The following is a 19,140-nucleotide window of genomic DNA, read 5'->3' as shown; positions in this document are numbered from 1 at the left end:
GGTGTCAGTGGAAGGAATAGTGTCCCATCATTGGTGTCAGTGGGGGGAATAGTTCCCCATCATTGGTGTCAGTGAGAGGAATAGTTCCCCATCATTGGTGTCAGTGGGAGGAATAGTTCCCCATCAATGGTGTCAGTGAGAGGAATAGTTCCCCATCATTGGTGTCAGTGGGAGGAATAGTGCCCCATCATTGGTGTCAGTGGGAGGAATAGTGCCCCATCATTGGTGTCAGTGGGAGGAATAGTGCCCCATAATTGGTGTCAGTGGGGGGAATAGTGCCCCATCATTGGTGTCAGTGGGGGGAATAGTGCCCCATCATTGGTGTCAGTGGGGGGAATAGTGCCCCATCATTGGTGTCAGTGGGGGGGGGGGGGAGGAATAGTGCCCCATCATTGGTGTCAGTGGGAGGAATAGTGAATAGAAAAGAAGTAAGGGTGACCCCTTCAAAGTTCAGGCTGACTGAAGAGGGAACAAAGACACCAGCAGAAATGATGGGGCATGTTGGGTAGAGGAGGGGAGATGGGGGCTGGTTTACGATTTTTCATGCCTCCCATCCTCCTGTAGAAGGCGCTATAACCAAACTGTCTCCAAATCCTCTCTTCCCCCAATAGAATAAAATAGGTGCGCCCGGAATAACAACTCTGATTATTTACCTTCTGAATATTTTTTAAGTTACCCAATAACTGTATTTGGTTTGGGCTTCAATTATCTCTGGTCATGAAATCCATGGGGGAGGTGGTGGTGGTGGTGAGGATGGAGTGGCAGGTGGTGGTGAGAGGGGAGATGAGAGTGGGAGGTGATAGTGTGAGGGGGGGGAGGTGGAGGTGAGGGGGGAGGTGGAGGTGAGGTAGGGGGGGGGGAAGGTGTTGAAGATGGAAGCAGGAGGTGGGTAGGTGGTCCGCTGTGCACTTACCTGCAGAAGCTGTGGAGACACTCACGTAGAAGGACGCCGGCCCCTGGAGGGACCTCGGTGTAGCAGATGCGACATTCAATGGCCTCCTGGTTGGGGATGAGGACCTCGTTGTCCAGCTGGAGGTGGTACAGGAAGTTCTGGTGCCTCTCCTCCTCCAGAGCCTAGAGGAGACAACGAGGACACGGATGGTGAATATTTGGTGGACCTGGAGGCTGGGTATGATGCCGGGTGGACAATGGCTCCGTGTTGCCGGGATGGAGGGCGCTGATGTCCTGCGGGGCGCTCCTTTAGAGGTACACTCCACTCTAACCCGCCATCTACTAACACGCGGGGTGACATGGCGGCTCCTCAACTCTCAGGGAGTCACAAGATGGGAACTCTGCACCAGAATTCAGTCCCATCAGTTGTGGCCAAACAAATGGGCCCCCCGCCCCTACTGGACCCGGCAAGGCTAGGGGCATGGAGGCAAACTATGGGGGGGGGGAAATCTCCCCACTGTGGGAGGAACATGGAGACCAACTACTGCAAGGAAATCTCCCTATTGTGGGAGGGGCATGGAGACCAACTACGGGGGGAAATCTCCCCATTGTTGGAAGGGCATGGAGACCAACTACCGGGAGGAAATCACCCCATTGTGGGAGGGGCAGAGATACAAGCTACTGCAGGGAAATCTCCCCATTGTGGGAGGAGCAGAGACACAAACTACTGGGGGGAAATATCCCCATTGTGGGAGGGGCAGAGACACAAACTACAGAGGGGGAATCTCCCCATTGTGGGAGGGGCAGAGACACAAACTACTGGGGGGAAATCTCCCTACTGTGGGAGGGGCATGGAGACCAACTATGGAGGGGGATCTCACCATTGTGGGCGGGGCAGACAATCTACTAGGGGGAAATTTCCCCATTGTGGGAGGGGCAGAGACACAAACTACTGGGGGAAATCTCATTGTGGGAGGGGCAGAGACACAAACTACTGGGGGAAATCTCATTGTGGGAGGGGCAGAGACACAAACTACTGGGGTAAATCTCATTGTGGGAGGGGCAGAGACACAACTGGGGGAAATCATGGAGACATGGAAACTGTGGGAGGGGCATGGAGACCAACTATGGAGGGGGGGGGAACTCACCATTGTGGGCGGGGCAGACAATCTACTGGGGGAAATCTCATTGTGGGAGGGGCAGAGACACAAACTACTGGGGGAAATCTCATTGTGGGAGGGGCAGAGACACAAACTATTGCGGGGAGATTTTGCAATGATGGGAGTCCCTCCATAAAGGGGTGCTTCACCCTGAAACATGCGTGTGTTGGGCTCAGTTTTCCTCGGCGTTACAATGCACGTTCATGCGCAATCAGATGCGTTTTGATGCGCTTCCATCGATTTCAACACAAAACTCATCAGAAGGAAAACCGCGGACGATTTTTATCAGAGATCCCGGGATGGGTTCAAGGATTCTGCAGCTTGGCCGACCCGTTAGCTCCATACATACATCCAGGGGCGCAGCTTTGCAGATACAACCCCCCCGCGCCGCACTCCCCGCAGTTTGCGGTCTGCTGCTCCAATGATTACACGAGTGCGCGCTGCGCAGGGCCATCCCTTTAGGTGTTCAGAGCAGACGCCTGCCTCGTTCTCAGTCCCCGTCTGCGGTCACAATGCAGACTGCACACAGGGTGGATGTAGACAGAGCAATGTTCACAGAGCCCCAGACAGAGAGATGGCCGAGGAAAGACGTCATCCTGCAAAGCTGCTTAATATTTCGGGACGTAAAAACAGGTTCCTTCAAACCAAAACGTGTTTTTAGAAAGCGTTAATATTGCGCATATTTCCCGTAACTTTGACATTTCTTGTGGCAGATTTACAGAATTAGACTGGAATACTCCTAGTGGGTGTTGGATCGTCAGGCCGCGTGCAGTCAGCACCTTTGCTGAACCTCGGCTGTAAGAAAACCAATGGAACTGGGAGACAACGGTGGGGGAGGGGGGGCTTAAGTGCGGCCCCTGACATCACCAAAGGGCCACACATACCATGCAATGCAAGGATACAGACTGCGGTCAGAGACTGCAGATATAAAACAGGAAATGGTGACAGATTATGGGCTACGAAAGATGGTCAGAAATGATGGAGACCGAGGACATTCCACAGGAGACGGTCAGAGACTGCAGACACAGTACAGGGGATGACCGGAGACTGCAGACACAGTACAGGAGATGACCAGAGACTGCAGACACAGTACAGGGGATGACCGGAGACTGCGGACATAGTACAGGAGATGACCAGAGACTGCAGACACAGTACAGGGGATGACCGGAGACTGCAGACACAGTACAGGAGATGACCAGAGACTGCAGACACAGTACAGGGGATGACCGGAGACTGCGGACATAGTACAGGAGATGACCAGAGACTGCGGACACAGTACAGGAGATGACCAGAGACTGCAGACACAGTACAGGAGATGACCAGAGACTGCGGACACAGTACAGGAGATGACCAGAGACTGCAGACACAGTACAGGAGATGACCAGAGACTGCGGACACAGTACAGGAGATGACCAGAGACTGCGGACATAGTACAGGAGATGACCAGAGACTGCGGACATAGTACAGGAGATGACCAGAGACTGCAGACACAGTACAGGAGATGACCAGAGACTGCAGACACAGTACAGGAGATGACCAGAGACTGCAGACATAGTACAGGAGATGACCAGAGACTGCAGACATAGTACAGGAGATGACCAGAGACTGCAGACACAGTACAGGAGATGACCAGAGACTGCAGACACAGTACAGGAGATGACCAGAGACTGCAGACACAGTACAGGAGATGATCTAATAAAGATTACTGAAAATGAGAAAAAAAACAAAAACACAAAAAGTGGACAGACATGAGAGAAATAAAAGCTGCCCAAAGAATATTTTCTCGTCCTTTGACCCCTCCCCCGCACTCCTCCCCCTCCCCCACTTCCCCTCCCCCCCCCCCAGTTCCCCGGGCCGGAAGCTCTGTGACAATATCTGTATGTGGAGGACGAGGCGCAGTATCAGCAGCGGAATGTGTTTGTCGCCTGCGGCCAGCTTGGCTCGCTGCGGCTTCATTTCCAGTCTGTAGGGGGCGGCGTGTCACCCGGCTCCTTCCCAGTACAAACCACAAGTCAGATCTGCCGCCCGATGGGACCCGGCCGGGGAGACTTCTCCGAAATCTGCGATCGAGAGCCGGCCTGCGGCTTCCACCGCGGACACGAGACGACTGCTGAGCCACGTACGCCACGGGTGAATGTCGGAGAACGTTCTCCGTGTCAGAAATATTCGGGGCGGACGGAGCTTCTGGGCATTTGAACCTCTAATTTTCGAAAAAAAAAAAAATCTGCCCAAATATGGCAAATTTAGACATTTTTCCCTTTTTGCGCACATGTAAAAAAAAAAAAAAAAATTTTGGCCAGACCACCTTGGGAACATTCTACATCTCCTGAACGCAGAGGCCCTGCGCAATAAAATGGCGGTAAATTGCAATTTTTCACGTTATTTGCACAACGATTTATCAAACGCACAGGATATAAAACAAAATAGGGCAAATAAATATAAATAAATATAACTAAAATTTAGAGCAAATAAATAAATATAAATAAAATTTAGGGCAAATAAATAAATATAACTAAAATTTAGAGCAAATAAATAAATATAAATAAATATAAATAAAATTTAGTGCAAATAAATAAATATAAATAAAATTTAGGGCAACTAAATAAATATAAATAAAATTTAGGGTAAATAAATATAAATAAAATTTAGGGCAACTAAATAAATATAAATAAAATTTAGGGCAACTAAATAAATATAAATAAAATTTAGGGCAAATAAATATAAATAAAATTTAGGGCAAATAAATATAAATAAAATTTAGGGCAACTAAATAAATATAAATAAAATTTAGGGCAACTAAATAAATATAAATAAAATTTAGGGCAAATAAATATAAATAAAATTTAGGGCAAATAAATAACTATAAATAAAATTTAGGGCAAACAAATAAATAGAAATAAAATTTAGGGCAACTAAATAAATATAAATAAAATTTAGGGCAAATAAATATAAATAAAATTTAGGGCAAATAAATATAAATAAAATTTAGGGCAAATAAATAACTATAAATAAAATTTAGGGCAAACAAATAAATAGAAATAAAATTTAGAGCAAATAAATAAATATAAATAAATATAAATAAAATTTAGGGCAACTAAATAAATGTAAATAAAATTTAGGGCAACTAAATAAATATAAATAAAATTTAGGGCAAATATAAAAAAATTTAGGGCAAATAAATAAATATAAATAAATATAACTAACAATTAGGGCAACTAAATAAATATAACTAAAATTTAGGGCAACTAAATAAATATAACTAAAATTTAGGGCAACTAAATAAATATAAATAAAATTTAGGGCAAATAAATATAAATAAAATTTAGGGCAAATAAATATAAATAAAATTTAGGGCAACTAAATAAATATAAATAAAATTTAGGGTAAATAAATATAAATAAAATTTAGGGCAACTAAATAAATATAAATAAAATTTAGGGCAACTAAATAAATATAAATAAAATTTAGGGCAAATAAATATAAATAAAATTTAGGGCAAATAAATATAAATAAAATTTAGGGCAACTAAATAAATATAAATAAAATTTAGGGCAACTAAATAAATATAAATAAAATTTAGGGCAAATAAATATAAATAAAATTTAGGGCAAATAAATAACTATAAATAAAATTTAGGGCAAACAAATAAATAGAAATAAAATTTAGGGCAACTAAATAAATATAAATAAAATTTAGGGCAAATAAATATAAATAAAATTTAGGGCAAATAAATATAAATAAAATTTAGGGCAAATAAATAACTATAAATAAAATTTAGGGCAAACAAATAAATAGAAATAAAATTTAGAGCAAATAAATAAATATAAATAAATATAAATAAAATTTAGGGCAACTAAATAAATGTAAATAAAATTTAGGGCAACTAAATAAATATAAATAAAATTTAGGGCAAATATAAAAAAATTTAGGGCAAATAAATAAATATAAATAAATATAACTAACAATTAGGGCAACTAAATAAATATAACTAAAATTTAGGGCAACTAAATAAATATAACTAAAATTTAGGGCAACTAAATAAATATAAATAAAATTTAGGGCAAATAAATATAAATAAAATTTAGGGCAAATAAATATAAATAAAATTTAGGGCAACTAAATAAATATAAATAAAATTTAGGGTAAATAAATATAAATAAAATTTAGGGCAACTAAATAAATATAAATAAAATTTAGGGCAACTAAATAAATATAAATAAAATTTAGGGCAAATAAATATAAATAAAATTTAGGGCAAATAAATATAAATAAAATTTAGGGCAACTAAATAAATATAAATAAAATTTAGGGCAACTAAATAAATATAAATAAAATTTAGGGCAAATAAATATAAATAAAATTTAGGGCAAATAAATAACTATAAATAAAATTTAGGGCAAACAAATAAATAGAAATAAAATTTAGGGCAACTAAATAAATATAAATAAAATTTAGGGCAAATAAATATAAATAAAATTTAGGGCAAATAAATATAAATAAAATTTAGGGCAAATAAATAACTATAAATAAAATTTAGGGCAAACAAATAAATAGAAATAAAATTTAGAGCAAATAAATAAATATAAATAAATATAAATAAAATTTAGGGCAACTAAATAAATGTAAATAAAATTTAGGGCAACTAAATAAATATAAATAAAATTTAGGGCAAATATAAAAAAATTTAGGGCAAATAAATAAATATAACTAACAATTAGGGCAACTAAATAAATATAACTAAAATTTAGGGCAACTAAATAAATATAACTAAAATTTAGGGCAACTAAATAAATATAAATAAAATTTAGGGCAAATAAATATAAATAAAATTTAGGGCAAATAAATATAAATAAAATTTAGGGCAAATAAATATAAATAAAATTTAGGGCAAATAAATAAATATAAATAAAATTTAGGGCAAACAAATAAATAGAAATAAAATTTAGGGCAAATAAATAGAAATAAAATTTAGGGCAAATACACCATTTTTTGGTAAAAACACTGGGTTGCGCAGACGCTTGCGGTTCATTTAGTTCTGAATCGGACGCACTTTTCATTGTTCAGATGTATCCAAATTTCCGAATGACAATGGTACAGAATTTAAACAAATCCAAAATAATGAATCGAACTTGAAAGGAATTCAAAAACGAATAAAAACTGTAACCATATGGCTGACTTCGGACGATTTCCTTTAACCCCGTAGACGCCGAGCGGCCGCACATTTTCGTGCCATTAAAAAATACATATGTGCCGAGAGCGCGCACCCTGCGAGCTCCCAGTACACATGTCCGCTACTCCCAGAAAGGTCCCAATCTCCCCTTTCAATCGGGACCTTTTCCGATCATGTGACCGCCATGGCGGCGAATCACGGCGGTCAAGTGACCCTAAATCCCCGTCCTGCCTCCCAGCTTCTGAAACTCTTAAAGGGCCGGGAGGCGCAGGCCCCAAGAGGTTAAAGACTGTGCGTATCAGTGTTAAAATATAAATTCGAATTTCTAAAAGAAAAGAAAAGAATAAAAAATAAAAGAATAGAATAAATTAGAAAGAATATAGCCTTCTTCCAAAATTAAAATTTTGAAAAGAATAGAATAAAACAGAATAGAAAGTAAAGTAATAGAAAATAACAGAATAAAATAGAAAGAATATAGCCATTCTCCAAAATGCGAATTTCTAAAATAAAATAAAATAGAATAGAAGAGAAAAGAATTAAAAAAACAGAATATAATAATAGAAAATAAAAGAATAGAAAGTAAAGGAGAAGAATAGAATAGATTAAAATAGAAAAAAATATAGCTGTCTTCTGAAATTCGAATTTCTGAAAGAAAATAGAATAAAAATTTAAATAATATAATAAAATAAAAAGAATATAGCCTTCTTCCGAAATTCAAATTTTGAAAAGAATAGAATAAAACAGAACAGAACTGAATAGAATAAAACAGAGCATAATATAATAAATTAGAAAGTAAAGTAATAGAAAAGAATAGAATAGATTAAAATAGAAAAAAAAATATAGCTGTCTTCTGAAATTCGAATTTCAAAAAGAGTAGAATAAAATAGAATATAAAAGAAAAGAATAGAACAGAATAGAATAAAACAGAAAGAATACAGCCATCTTCTGAAATTTGAATTTTGGTTAGAATAGAAGCAGCTTTCCTTCGCAATGAATTTGGGTCAATTCGATCTTTTCTATTCGAATTCGGTTCAAATTGAATTCCTGGAATGGACTGTATAAAATCCCGTTTTCTTACCTATACACCAGGGGCTGTTGTCACCTTCAGAGTAATCCCCTCGTGAGGCGACGCCCTTTTCTAGATGACCACACCCCCGCCGGGCACATCCCTGGAATTGGTTTCCCAGAATGCTGTGCGGTCTCTTTGTCGCGGTTCTCGGGATGTCCAGAAAGTCCTCAAATCTGCGTCCTTTTAAGGTTTTTTTTTTCATTTTGGAAGCAGCCAACAGTGGGCGGGGTGTCAAGTCCGGGAACGCAGCGATTGGTAGATCTTCCCCCATACAGAACTTGTACCTTATGAGGGCCACTGTAGCTCTGATGGGAGGACATTCTTGTCCCATCATTGGTGTCAGTGGGAGGAATAGTGCCCCATCATTGGTGTCAGTGGGAGGAATAGTGCCCCATTATTGGTGTCAGTGGGAGGAATAGTGTCCCATCATTGGTATCAGTGGGAGGAATAGTGCCCCATCATTGGTGTCAGTGGGAGGAATAGTGCCCCATCATTGGTGTCAGTGGGAGGAATAGTGCCCCATCATTGGTGTCAGTGGGAGGAATAGTGCCCCATCATTGGTGTCAGTGGGAGGAATAGTGCCCCATCATTGGTGTCAGTGGGAGGAATAGTGCCCCATCATTGGTGTCAGTGGGAGGAATAGTGCCCCATCATTGGTGTCAGTGAGAGGAATAGTGCCCCATCATTGGTGTCAGTGAGAGGAATAGTGCCCCATCATTGGTGTCAGTGAGAGGAATAGTGCCCCATCATTGGTGTCAGTGGGAGGAATAGTGTCCCATCATTGGTGTCAGTGGGAGGAATAGTGCCCCATCATTGGTGTCAGTGGGAGGAATAGTGCCCCATCATTGGTGTCAGTGGGAGGAATAGTGCCCCATCATTGGTGTCAGTGAGAGGAATAGTGCCCCATCATTGGTGTCAGTGAGAGGAATAGTGCCCCATCATTGGTGTCAGTGAGAGGAATAGTGCCCCATCATTGGTGTCAGTGAGAGGAATAGTGCCCCATCATTGGTGTCAGTGGGAGGAATAGTGCCCCATCATTGGTGTCAGTGGGAGGGAAGGCTCACTGATGGAGGTGGGGGGGAGGGGGAAGGCTCATTGATGAAGGTGGGGGGGGGAGGCTCATTGATGAAGGTGGGGGGGGGGGGTTAGGCTCATTGAGGAAGGTGGGGGGGGGGATAAGGCTCATTGATGGAGGTGGGGGGGAGTTAAGGCTCATTGATGGAGGTGGGGGGGGAGTTAAGGCTCATTGATGGAGGGGGGGGGGGAGTTAAGGCTCATTGATGGAGGTGGGGAGGGGAGGGAAGGCTCATTGATGGAGGTGGGGAGGGGAGGGAAGGCTCATTGATGGAGGTGGGGAGGGGAGGGAAGGCTCATTGATGGAGGTGGGGAGGGGAGGGAAGGCTCATTGATGGAGGTGGGGAGGGGAGGGAAGGCTCATTGTTGGAGGTGGGGAGGGGAGGGAAGGCTCATTGTTGGAGGTGGGGAGGGAAGGCTCATTGATGGAGGTGGGGAGGGAAGGCTCATTGATGGAGGTGGGGAGGGAAGGCTCATTGATGGAGGTGGGGAGGGAAGGCTCATTGATGGAGGTGGGGAGGGAAGACTCATTGATGGAGGTAGGGAGGGAAGACTCATTGATGGAGGTGGGGAGGGAATGCTCATTGATGGAGGTGGGGAGGGAAGACTCATTGATGGAGGAGGGGAGGGAATGCTGGCCCGTGTAGTCTGACCCAGTAGATGAGGTACTTGAGCTCAAATTGGTGAAAAAGTGAATTCTGGTTCCTATAGAAAAGTGTCGGAACACACAGAGCATTGCAGTTTGCTGTGTATGGGGCTGTGTAGCTGCAGACCGGTCAGGGTGCCCACGCTGACCCGAGGAATCCAAGAATGCTTTGAGGAACACAATGAGTTTGAGGTGATGACTTGGCCTCCAAATTCTCCAAATCTCCAGGTGACCTTCAAGCATCTGTGGGATGTGTTGGAAAAACAAGTTGGATCCATGTAGGCCCCGCCTCCCAACTTACAGGAGATCCATGGAGGCCCCACCTCCCAACTTACAGAAGATCCATGGAGGCCCCACCTCCCAACTTACAGGAGATCCATGGAGGCCCCACCTCCCAACTTACAGGAGATTTATGGAGGTCCCACCTCCCAACTTACAGGAGATCCATGGAGGTCCCACCTCCCAACTTACAGGAGATCCATGGAGGCCCCACCTCCCAACTTACAGGAGATCCATGGAGGCCCCACCTCCCAACTTACAGGAGATCCATGGAGGCCCCACCTCCCAACTTACAGGAGATCCATGGAGGCCCCACCTCCCAACTTACAGGATCTGCATCTGACGGCTTGGTGCCGATACCACAACGTACCTTCAGAGGTCAGATGGCGTCCATGCCTCGGTGGGTCAGGGCTGTTTTGGCGGCAAAACGACGACCTACTCAATACTAGGTGGGTGGTCATAACGTGACCATGGCTGATTAGTGTATGTACGTCAATGCAAGCACACACGTTTACATACATGAACCTTACATACATAAATATGATCGAACAATAAAGAATTCCACAATCGTCCATGTTGTCTTGGATACATAGTAACTATTTATTAAAATATGTACAAACCAATAGTAAGAGAATTACCCCCGATACTTTATAATACTAAAGGAGGCAAAACCAACCAAAGTCCATCCTTCCCGAAACAATTCAGTCACATGACTAAAACACCGGAGCAGCAACAAGAAGTACAGAACCGAACCATGGACCTCCACGAAGGACACCCAACATGGACCTCCACGAAGGACACCCAATGAAGGCCACCCAACATGGACCTCCACGAAGGACACCCAACATGGACCTCCACGAAGGCCACCCAACGCCCCTTCACATTGCCGGGAGCCAAAGAGATCCCTTACCAAAAATGATCAAAACTCCCCATGCCAAGAAGTATGGGGAACCCCCTCCCCCCACAAATACCGTCCAGGACCGGCCACACATCTACTCAATGATCAGTGCCCATGGGGAAGATGTCCACCTTTGGTCACTTTCTCCTCCCAATCGTTATTGGTTCGGGGATTCATTGATCCCCAATTACGTGTGGAGGGTCTAGCAGGAAGTCCCCGGTTACGGGTGGAGGGCCTAGCTGGGGATCCCCGATTACGCGTGGAGGGCCTAGCAGGGGATCCCCGATTGCGCGTGGAGGGCCTAGCAGGGGATCCCCGATTGCGCGTGGAGGGCCTAGCAGGGGATCCCCGATTGCGCGTGGAGGGCCTAGCAGGGGATCCCCGATTGCGCGTGGAGGGCCTAGCAGGGGATCCCCGATTGCGCGTGGAGGGCCTAGCAGGGGATCCCCGATTACGCGTGGAGGGCCTAGCAGGGGATCCCCGATTACGCGTGGAGGGCCTAGCAGGGGATCCCCGATTACGCGTGGAGGGCCTAGCAGGGGATCCCCGATTACGCGTGGAGGGCCTAGCAGGGGATCCCCGATTACGCGTGGAGGGTCTAGCAGGGGATCCCCGATTACGGGTGGAGGGTCTAGCAGGGGATCCCCGATTACGGGTGGAGGGTCTAGCAGGGGATCCCCGATTACGGGTGGAGGGTCTAGCAGGGGATCCCCGATTACGGGTGGAGGGTCTAGCAGGGGATCCCCGATTACGGGTGGAGGGTCTAGCAGGGGATCCCCGATTACGTGTGGAGGGTCTAGCTGGAGATCCCCGATTGCGTGTGGAGGGTCTAGCAGGGGATCCCCGATTACGGGTGGAGGGTCTAGCAGGGGATCCCCGATTACGGGTGGAGGGTCTAGCAGGGGATCCCCGATTACGGGTGGAGGGTCTAGCAGGGGATCCCCGATTACAGGTGGAGGGTCTAGCAGGGGATCCCCGATTACGTGTGGAGGGTCTAGCAGGAGGTCCCCGATTACGGGTGGAGGGTCTAGCAGGAGGTCCCCGATTACGGGTGGAGGGTCTAGCAGGGGATCCCCGATTACGTGTGGAGGGTCTAGCTGGAGATCCCCGATTGCGTGTGGAGGGTCTAGCTGGAGATCCTGATTGCGTGTGGAGGGTCTAGCAGGGGATCCCCGATTACGGGTGGAGGGTCTAGCAGGGGATCCCCGATTACGGGTGGAGGGTCTAGCAGGGGATCCCCGATTATGGGTGGAGGGTCTAGCTGGAGATCCCCGATTGCGTGTGGAGGGTCTAGCTGGAGATCCTGATTACGGGTGGAGGGTCTAGCAGGGGATCCCCGATTACGGGTGGAGGGTCTAGCAGGGGATCCCCGATTACGGGTGGAGGGTCTAGCAGGGGATCCCCGATTACGGGTGGAGGGTCTAGCAGGGGATCCCCGATTACGGGTGGAGGGTCTAGCAGGGGATCCCCGATTACGGGTGGAGGGTCTAGCAGGAGGTCAGGGTCACGTTGTGGAGGGTCTAGCTGGAGATCCCCGATTACGGGTGGAGGGTCTAGCAGGGGATCCCCGATTACGGGTGGAGGGTCTAGCAGGGGATCCCCGATTACGGGTGGAGGGTCTAGCAGGGGATCCCCGATTACGGGTGGAGGGTCTAGCAGGAGGTCAGGGTCACGTTGTGGAGGGTCTAGCTGGAGATCCCCGATTACGTGTGGAGGGTCTAGCAGGGGATCCCCGATTACGGGTGGAGGGTCTAGCAGGGGATCCCCGATTACGGGTGGAGGGTCTAGCAGGGGATCCCCGATTACGGGTGGAGGGTCTAGCAGGGGATCCCCGATTACGGGTGGAGGGTCTAGCAGGAGGTCAGGGTCACGTTGTGGAGGGTCTAGCTGGAGATCCCCGATTACGTGTGGAGGGTCTAGCTGGAGATCCTGATTACGGGTGGAGGGTCTAGCAGGGGATCCCCGATTACGTGTGGAGGGTCTAGCTGGAGATCCTGATTACGGGTGGAGGGTCTAGCAGGGGATCCCCGATTACGGGTGGAGGATCTAGCAGGGGATCCCCGATTACGGGTGGAGGATCTAGCAGGGGATCCCCGATTACGGGTGGAGGGTCTAGCAGGGGATCCCCGATTACGGGTGGAGGGTCTAGCTGGAGATCCCCGATTACGGGTGGAGGGTCTAGCAGGGGATCCCCGATTACGGGTGGAGGGTCTAGCAGGAGGTCAGGGTCACGTTGTGGAGGGTCTAGCTGGAGATCCCCGATTACGTGTGGAGGGTCTAGCTGGAGATCCCCGATTACGGGTGGAGGGTCTAGCTGGAGATCCTGATTACGGGTGGAGGGTCTAGCTGGAGATCCTGATTACGGGTGGAGGGTCTAGCAGGGGATCCCCGATTACGGGTGGAGGGTCTAGCAGGGGATCCCCGATTACGGGTGGAGGGTCTAGCAGGGGATCCCCGATTACGGGTGGAGGGTCTAGCAGGGGATCCCCGATTACGGGTGGAGGGTCTAGCAGGGGATCCCCGATTACGGGTGGAGGGTCTAGCAGGGGATCCCCGATTACGGGTGGAGGGTCTAGCAGGGGATCCCCGATTACGGGTGGAGGGTCTAGCAGGGGATCCCCGATTACGGGTGGAGGGTCTAGCTGGAGATCCCCGATTACATGTGGAGGGTCTAGCTGGAGATCCCCGATTACGGGTGGAGGGTCTAGCAGGAGGTCAGGGTCACGTTGTGGAGGGTCTAGCAGGGGATCCCCGATTACGGGTGGAGGGTCTAGCAGGGGATCCCCGATTACGGGTGGAGGGTCTAGCAGGAGGTCAGGGTCACGTTGTGGAGGGTCTAGCTGGAGATCCCCGATTACGTGTGGAGGGTCTAGCAGGGGATCCCCGATTACGGGTGGAGGGTCTAGCAGGGGATCCCCGATTACGGGTGGAGGGTCTAGCAGGGGATCCCCGATTACGGGTGGAGGGTCTAGCAGGAGGTCAGGGTCACGTTGCGGACTAGGGAAAGGGAACATTTCCTTTTGATCAGGAAGCACCCGCAGCCGGGACCTAAAAGTACCTGAATTACGGCAGGAAATATATAATTATCTAAAAACAAAAAAAAAGGAAAACGGTAAAACGGTAAATAATGAAGGCACGTTCAGGATTTAATTTACAAACTCTACTCTGTGTCCCCCCAGTGGGAAATGGGTTGGGGGGGGAAGCAGAAATACTCTACCTTCTGTGGCCCCCCCAGCGGAAGAGGCAATAGTACGAACCTTACCCTCTGTGCCACCTCTAGGGGAGACGTGGGGGATGCAGCGGTACAAACTCCTCCCTCTGTGCCACCTCTAGGGGAGACGTGGGGGATGCAGCGATACAAACTCCTCCCACCGTGCCACCTCTAGGGGAGACGTGGGGGATGCAGCGGTTCAAACTCCTCCCTCTCTACCACCCCTAGGAGAGATGGGGGGATGCAGTGGTACAAACTCCACCCCCTGCGCCACCTCTAGGGGAGACATGGAGGATGCAGCGGTACAAACTCCTCCCTCTGTGCCACCTCTAGAAGAGAGATGGGGGGATGCAGCGGTACAAACTCCACCCTCTGTGCCACCTCTAGGGGAGACGTGGGGGGATGCAGCGGTACAAACTCCTCCCTCTGTACCACCTCTAGGGGAGACGTGGGGGGGATGCAGCGGTACAAACTCCTCCCTCTGTACCACCCCTAGAGGAGAGATGGGGGGGATGCAGCGGTACAAACTCCTCCCTCTGTACCACCCCTAGAGGAGAGATGGGGGGATGCAGCGGTACAAACTCCTCCCTCTGTACCACCCCTAAAGGAGACATGGGGGGATGCAGCGGTACAAACTCCTCCCTCTGTACCACCCCTAAAGGAGAGATGGGGGGGATGCAGCGGTACAAACTCCTCCCTCTGTACCACCCCTAAAGGAGACATGGGGGATGCATCGGTACAAACTCCACCCTCTGTACCACCCCTAGAGGAGAGATGGGGGGATGCAGCGGTATAAACTCCTCCCTCTGTACCACCCCTAGAGGAGAGATGGGGGATGCATCGGTACAAACTCCTCCCTCTGTACCACCCCTAGAGGAGAGATGGGGGGGATGCAGCGGTACAAACTCCTCCCTCTGTACCACCCCTAGAGGAGAGATGGGGGGATGCAGCGGTATAAACTCCTCCCTCTGTACCACCCCTAGAGGAGAGATGGGGGGATGCAGCGGTACAAACTCCTCCCTCTGTACCACCCCTAAAGGAGAGATGGGGGGATGCAGCGGTACAAACTCCACCCTCTGTACCACCCCTAAAGGAGACATGGGGGATGCATCGGTACAAACTCCACCCTCTGTACCACCCCTAGAGGAGAGATGGGGGGATGCAGCGGTATAAACTCCTCCCTCTGTACCACCCCTAGAGGAGAGATGGGGGATGCATCGGTACAAACTCCTCCCTCTGTACCACCCCTAGAGGAGAGATGGGGGGATGCAGCGGTATAAACTCCTCCCTCTGTACCACCCCTAGAGGAGAGATGGGGGGATGCAGCGGTATAAACTCCTCCCTCTGTACCACCCCTAGAGGAGAGATGGGGGGATGCAGCGGTACAAACTCCACCCTCTGTGCCACCCCTAGAGGAGAGATGGGGGATGCATCGGTACAAACTCCTCCCTCTGTACCACCCCTAGAGGAGAGATGGGGGGATGCAGCGGTACAAACTCCACCCTCTGTGCCACCCCTAGAGGAGAGATGGGGGGATGCAGCGGTATAAACTCCTCCCTCTGTACCACCCCTAGAGGAGAGATGGGGGGATGCAGCGGTATAAACTCCTCCCTCTGTACCACCCCTAGAGGAGAGATGGGGGATGCATCGGTACAAACTCCACCCTCTGTACCACCCCTAGAGGAGAGATGGGGGGATGCAGCGGTACAAACTCCACCCTCTGTGCCACCCCTAGAGGAGAGATGGGGGGATGCAGCGGTACAAACTCCTCCCTCTGTACCACCCCTAGAGGAGAGATGGGGGGGATGCAGCGGTACAAACTCCACCCTCTGTGCCACCTCTAGGGGAGACGTGGGGGGATACAGCGGTACAAACTCCTCCCTCTGTGCCACCTCTAGGGGAGACGTGGGGGGATACAGCGGTACAAACTCCTCCCTCTGTACCACCTCTAGGGGAGACGTGGGGGGGATGCAGCGGTACAAACTCCACCCTCTGTACCACCCCTAGAGGAGAGATGGGGGGATGCAGCGGTACAAACTCCACCCTCTGTGCCACCCCTAGAGGAGAGATGGGGGGATGCAGCGGTACAAACTCCACCCTCTGTGCCACCCCTAGAGGAGAGATGGGGGGATGCAGCGGTACAAACTCCACCCTCTGTGCCACCCCTAGAGGAGAGATGGGGGGATGCAGCGGTACAAACTCCTCCCTCTGTGCCACCCCTAGAGGAGAGATGGGGGGATGCAGCGGTACAAACTCCTCCCTCTGTACCACCCCTAGAGGAGAGATGGGGGGGATCTAAATCTAGAGGCTGCAGGCTTCACTGGGACAGAAAGTGCAATAAAAACCTGACAGATATTCTAACACCTAACCAATCTATTAAAATAAAAAAGCAGAATTTCAAATTTTTTTTCCCTCAACCTGTTCCTGCTAACCGTATGCATGTATGTGGCAGCATGGTGGGGGGGCTTTATGCCACACATATGCACCCACCAGGATCCGTGTGTTGCTCACTTGGCGCTCCTAGCACCGCGACCCCCCCATCATCGGGAGTCCGTAGGATAGGAAATTCCCAAGATGGCGGGATTCAGAGTTGTGTCCAGGGTCTGCCCTCCCCTAATATCTAGTATCACCATCCCGGTATCATGGAGAGTCGGCTCCTTAGTAAATACCCCGATACGCCCCCCCAATTACATCCCTTCAAGAAGCCGCATCACATTCCTTTGATACGGTCAAGCTGCAATACCCGTTTTCACCACCAGACGGCTACTACAATAACTAAAATCAAAATTGGGGCGTTCTTCATTTTAACCGCAAATCCCATTCAAAGGACAACAGCTACAGGCTTTTGCGTCGGTTCCGGAAGACGAGATCGGCGTTTTTTGGGGGGTTTTTCTTCCAGCGGGAACCACCAGAAGCTGCCCTTGGCATCTTGCTCGGCCTCGTCGGTTACGCGGATATGACGACGTACTCGCTAGTTAGGGATCCCTCTTTCGTCTTGTGCTGGGAGGAGGACTTGTCTTCTCTACTTCCTTTTTCCTGGAAGATTTAAACACAAAAAAAAGAAAGAAGAGAAGAACTTTGTCAAAAAAAAAGATGCAAAAAAAAAAAAATGCAAAAAAAAAAAAAAAAAATGAAATATCACTTCCCAAAAACAAGAACGATTTTCTCAGCGAGGTAAAAAAAAATTAAAAATGGAGAAAAAGATTCAGTCTTAAACACTATTTTTTTTAAAAAATAAAAATCAGTATTTTTTTTCTAGCAAATGACCTAAAACCTGCAATATTTTCACAGTAGAGAATAAAATGGCGGGTGTTGGAATGTGCGCAGTGAAAACAACGACACTTTAAAGAATCTTAATACCGAATATAAAACCCAATTGTTTGGTAGAACATGAAAGAGGATGTTACGCCGAGTAAGTAGATACCCAACATGTCACGCTTTAAAAATGTGCACGCCCGCGCAATGGAGAAAGACTTTGTACATTTTAGGCAGTGACAGGTACTCTTTACTGAGAGATCTGGTGCCGGTTAGACCCCACGTCTGTCATCCAAGACCGGTGCAATCAGATGCTTTCCCCAAGACAAAAATGGCTTTGTTGACATCCGGTGAACCGGGAAGTGACGAAATGCTCGTCGTTTCCGGTTCCTCAGACCGTAGAGATGATCAGGGAAGATCCGGCCCCCTGGTCAGCTCTACTGTCAGTTGGCGGAAGCACTGGCTGCACACTGTGGTTCCCTAATTGGGACAGGAGAAAGCTGTGGAAGGTGGTGGGGGGGAGGGGGGGGATAAAAGCAATCCAGGCGCGTGAAGTGGTTAAAGATAGCAAAAATAACATCTACAGCATCAACTCCATCTGGTCTTCACCTTCCGTAACGCTTTACCTTCATCTCCTGCCCTCACTCTTCATTGTCATCCCCTACATCCATCCCTCCTGTCCACTCTTCACCTCCATCCATGGCTCCACTGTCTTCTCCAACGCTTTACATTCATCTCCTGCCCTCACTCTTCATTCTCATCCCCTACATCCACCCCTCCTGTCCACTCTTCACCTCCATCCATGGCTCCACTGTCTTCTCCAACGCTTTACATTCATCTCCTGCCCTCACTCTTCATTCTCATCCCCTACATCCACCCCTCCTGCCCACTCTTCACCTCCATCCATGACTCTACTGTCTTCTCCAACGCTTTACATTCATCTCCTGCCCTCACTCTTCATTCTCATCCCCTACATCCAGCCCTCCTGTCCACTCTTCGCCTCCATCCATGGCTCCACTGTCTTCCCCAACGCTTTACCTTCATCTCCTGCCCTCACTCTTCGTTCTCATCCCCTACATCCATCCCTCCTGCCCACTCTTCACCTCCATCCATGGCTCCACTGTCTTCTCCAATGCTTTACATTCATCTCCTGCCCTAACTATTCGTCTCCATCCCCTACATCTGCCCTCCTGCCTCTGAGGTTTGCCTTTATCCCCTTCACCCGTCCTCCTGTCCACTCTTCACCTCCATCTAGTCTCCACCTTCCCTAATGCTTTACATTCATCTCCTGCCCTCACTCTTCCTTCTTATCCCCTACATCCAGCCCTCCTGCCCACTCTTCACCTCCATCCATGACTCCACTGTCTTCCCCAACGCTTTACCTTCATCTCCTGCCCTCACTCTTTGTTCTCATTCCCTACATCCAGCCCTCCTGCCCACTCTTTGCCTCCATTCATGACTCCGCTGTCTTCCCCAACGCTTTATAT

At 48.0% G+C, this 19,140-nt stretch overlaps 2 protein-coding genes across 2 annotated transcripts in view; both read right to left on the bottom strand.

Annotated features, from left to right (window-relative positions):
- Window positions 1-19,140, bottom strand: part of RBCK1 (RANBP2-type and C3HC4-type zinc finger containing 1) — a 42,702-nt gene that overhangs the window by 16,293 nt on the left and 7,269 nt on the right. The window contains exon 3 of the mRNA XM_089662230.1: window positions 914-1,074. Coding sequence (XP_089518356.1) covers window positions 914-1,074 — 161 coding nt within the window. The remainder of the gene's footprint in view (window positions 1-913; window positions 1,075-19,140) is intronic.
- On the bottom strand, window positions 10,866-18,285 carry LOC149435947 (uncharacterized). Its single transcript, XM_089662227.1, has 2 exons — window positions 18,280-18,285; window positions 10,866-12,345 (listed from the first exon to the last, which is right to left on the bottom strand). Exons 1-2 carry the CDS (start codon window positions 18,283-18,285, stop codon window positions 11,293-11,295), a joined length of 1,059 nt encoding a protein of 352 aa, XP_089518353.1. The 3' UTR covers window positions 10,866-11,292.

Source organism: Staurois parvus, unplaced genomic scaffold (assembly GCF_062004578.1).
Source record: "Staurois parvus isolate SC_StPar_1 unplaced genomic scaffold, SC_StPar_1.0 ptg001445l, whole genome shotgun sequence".
Taxonomy (NCBI): domain Eukaryota; kingdom Metazoa; phylum Chordata; class Amphibia; order Anura; family Ranidae; genus Staurois; species Staurois parvus.
This window is presented reverse-complemented; position numbering and strand designations above follow the sequence as displayed.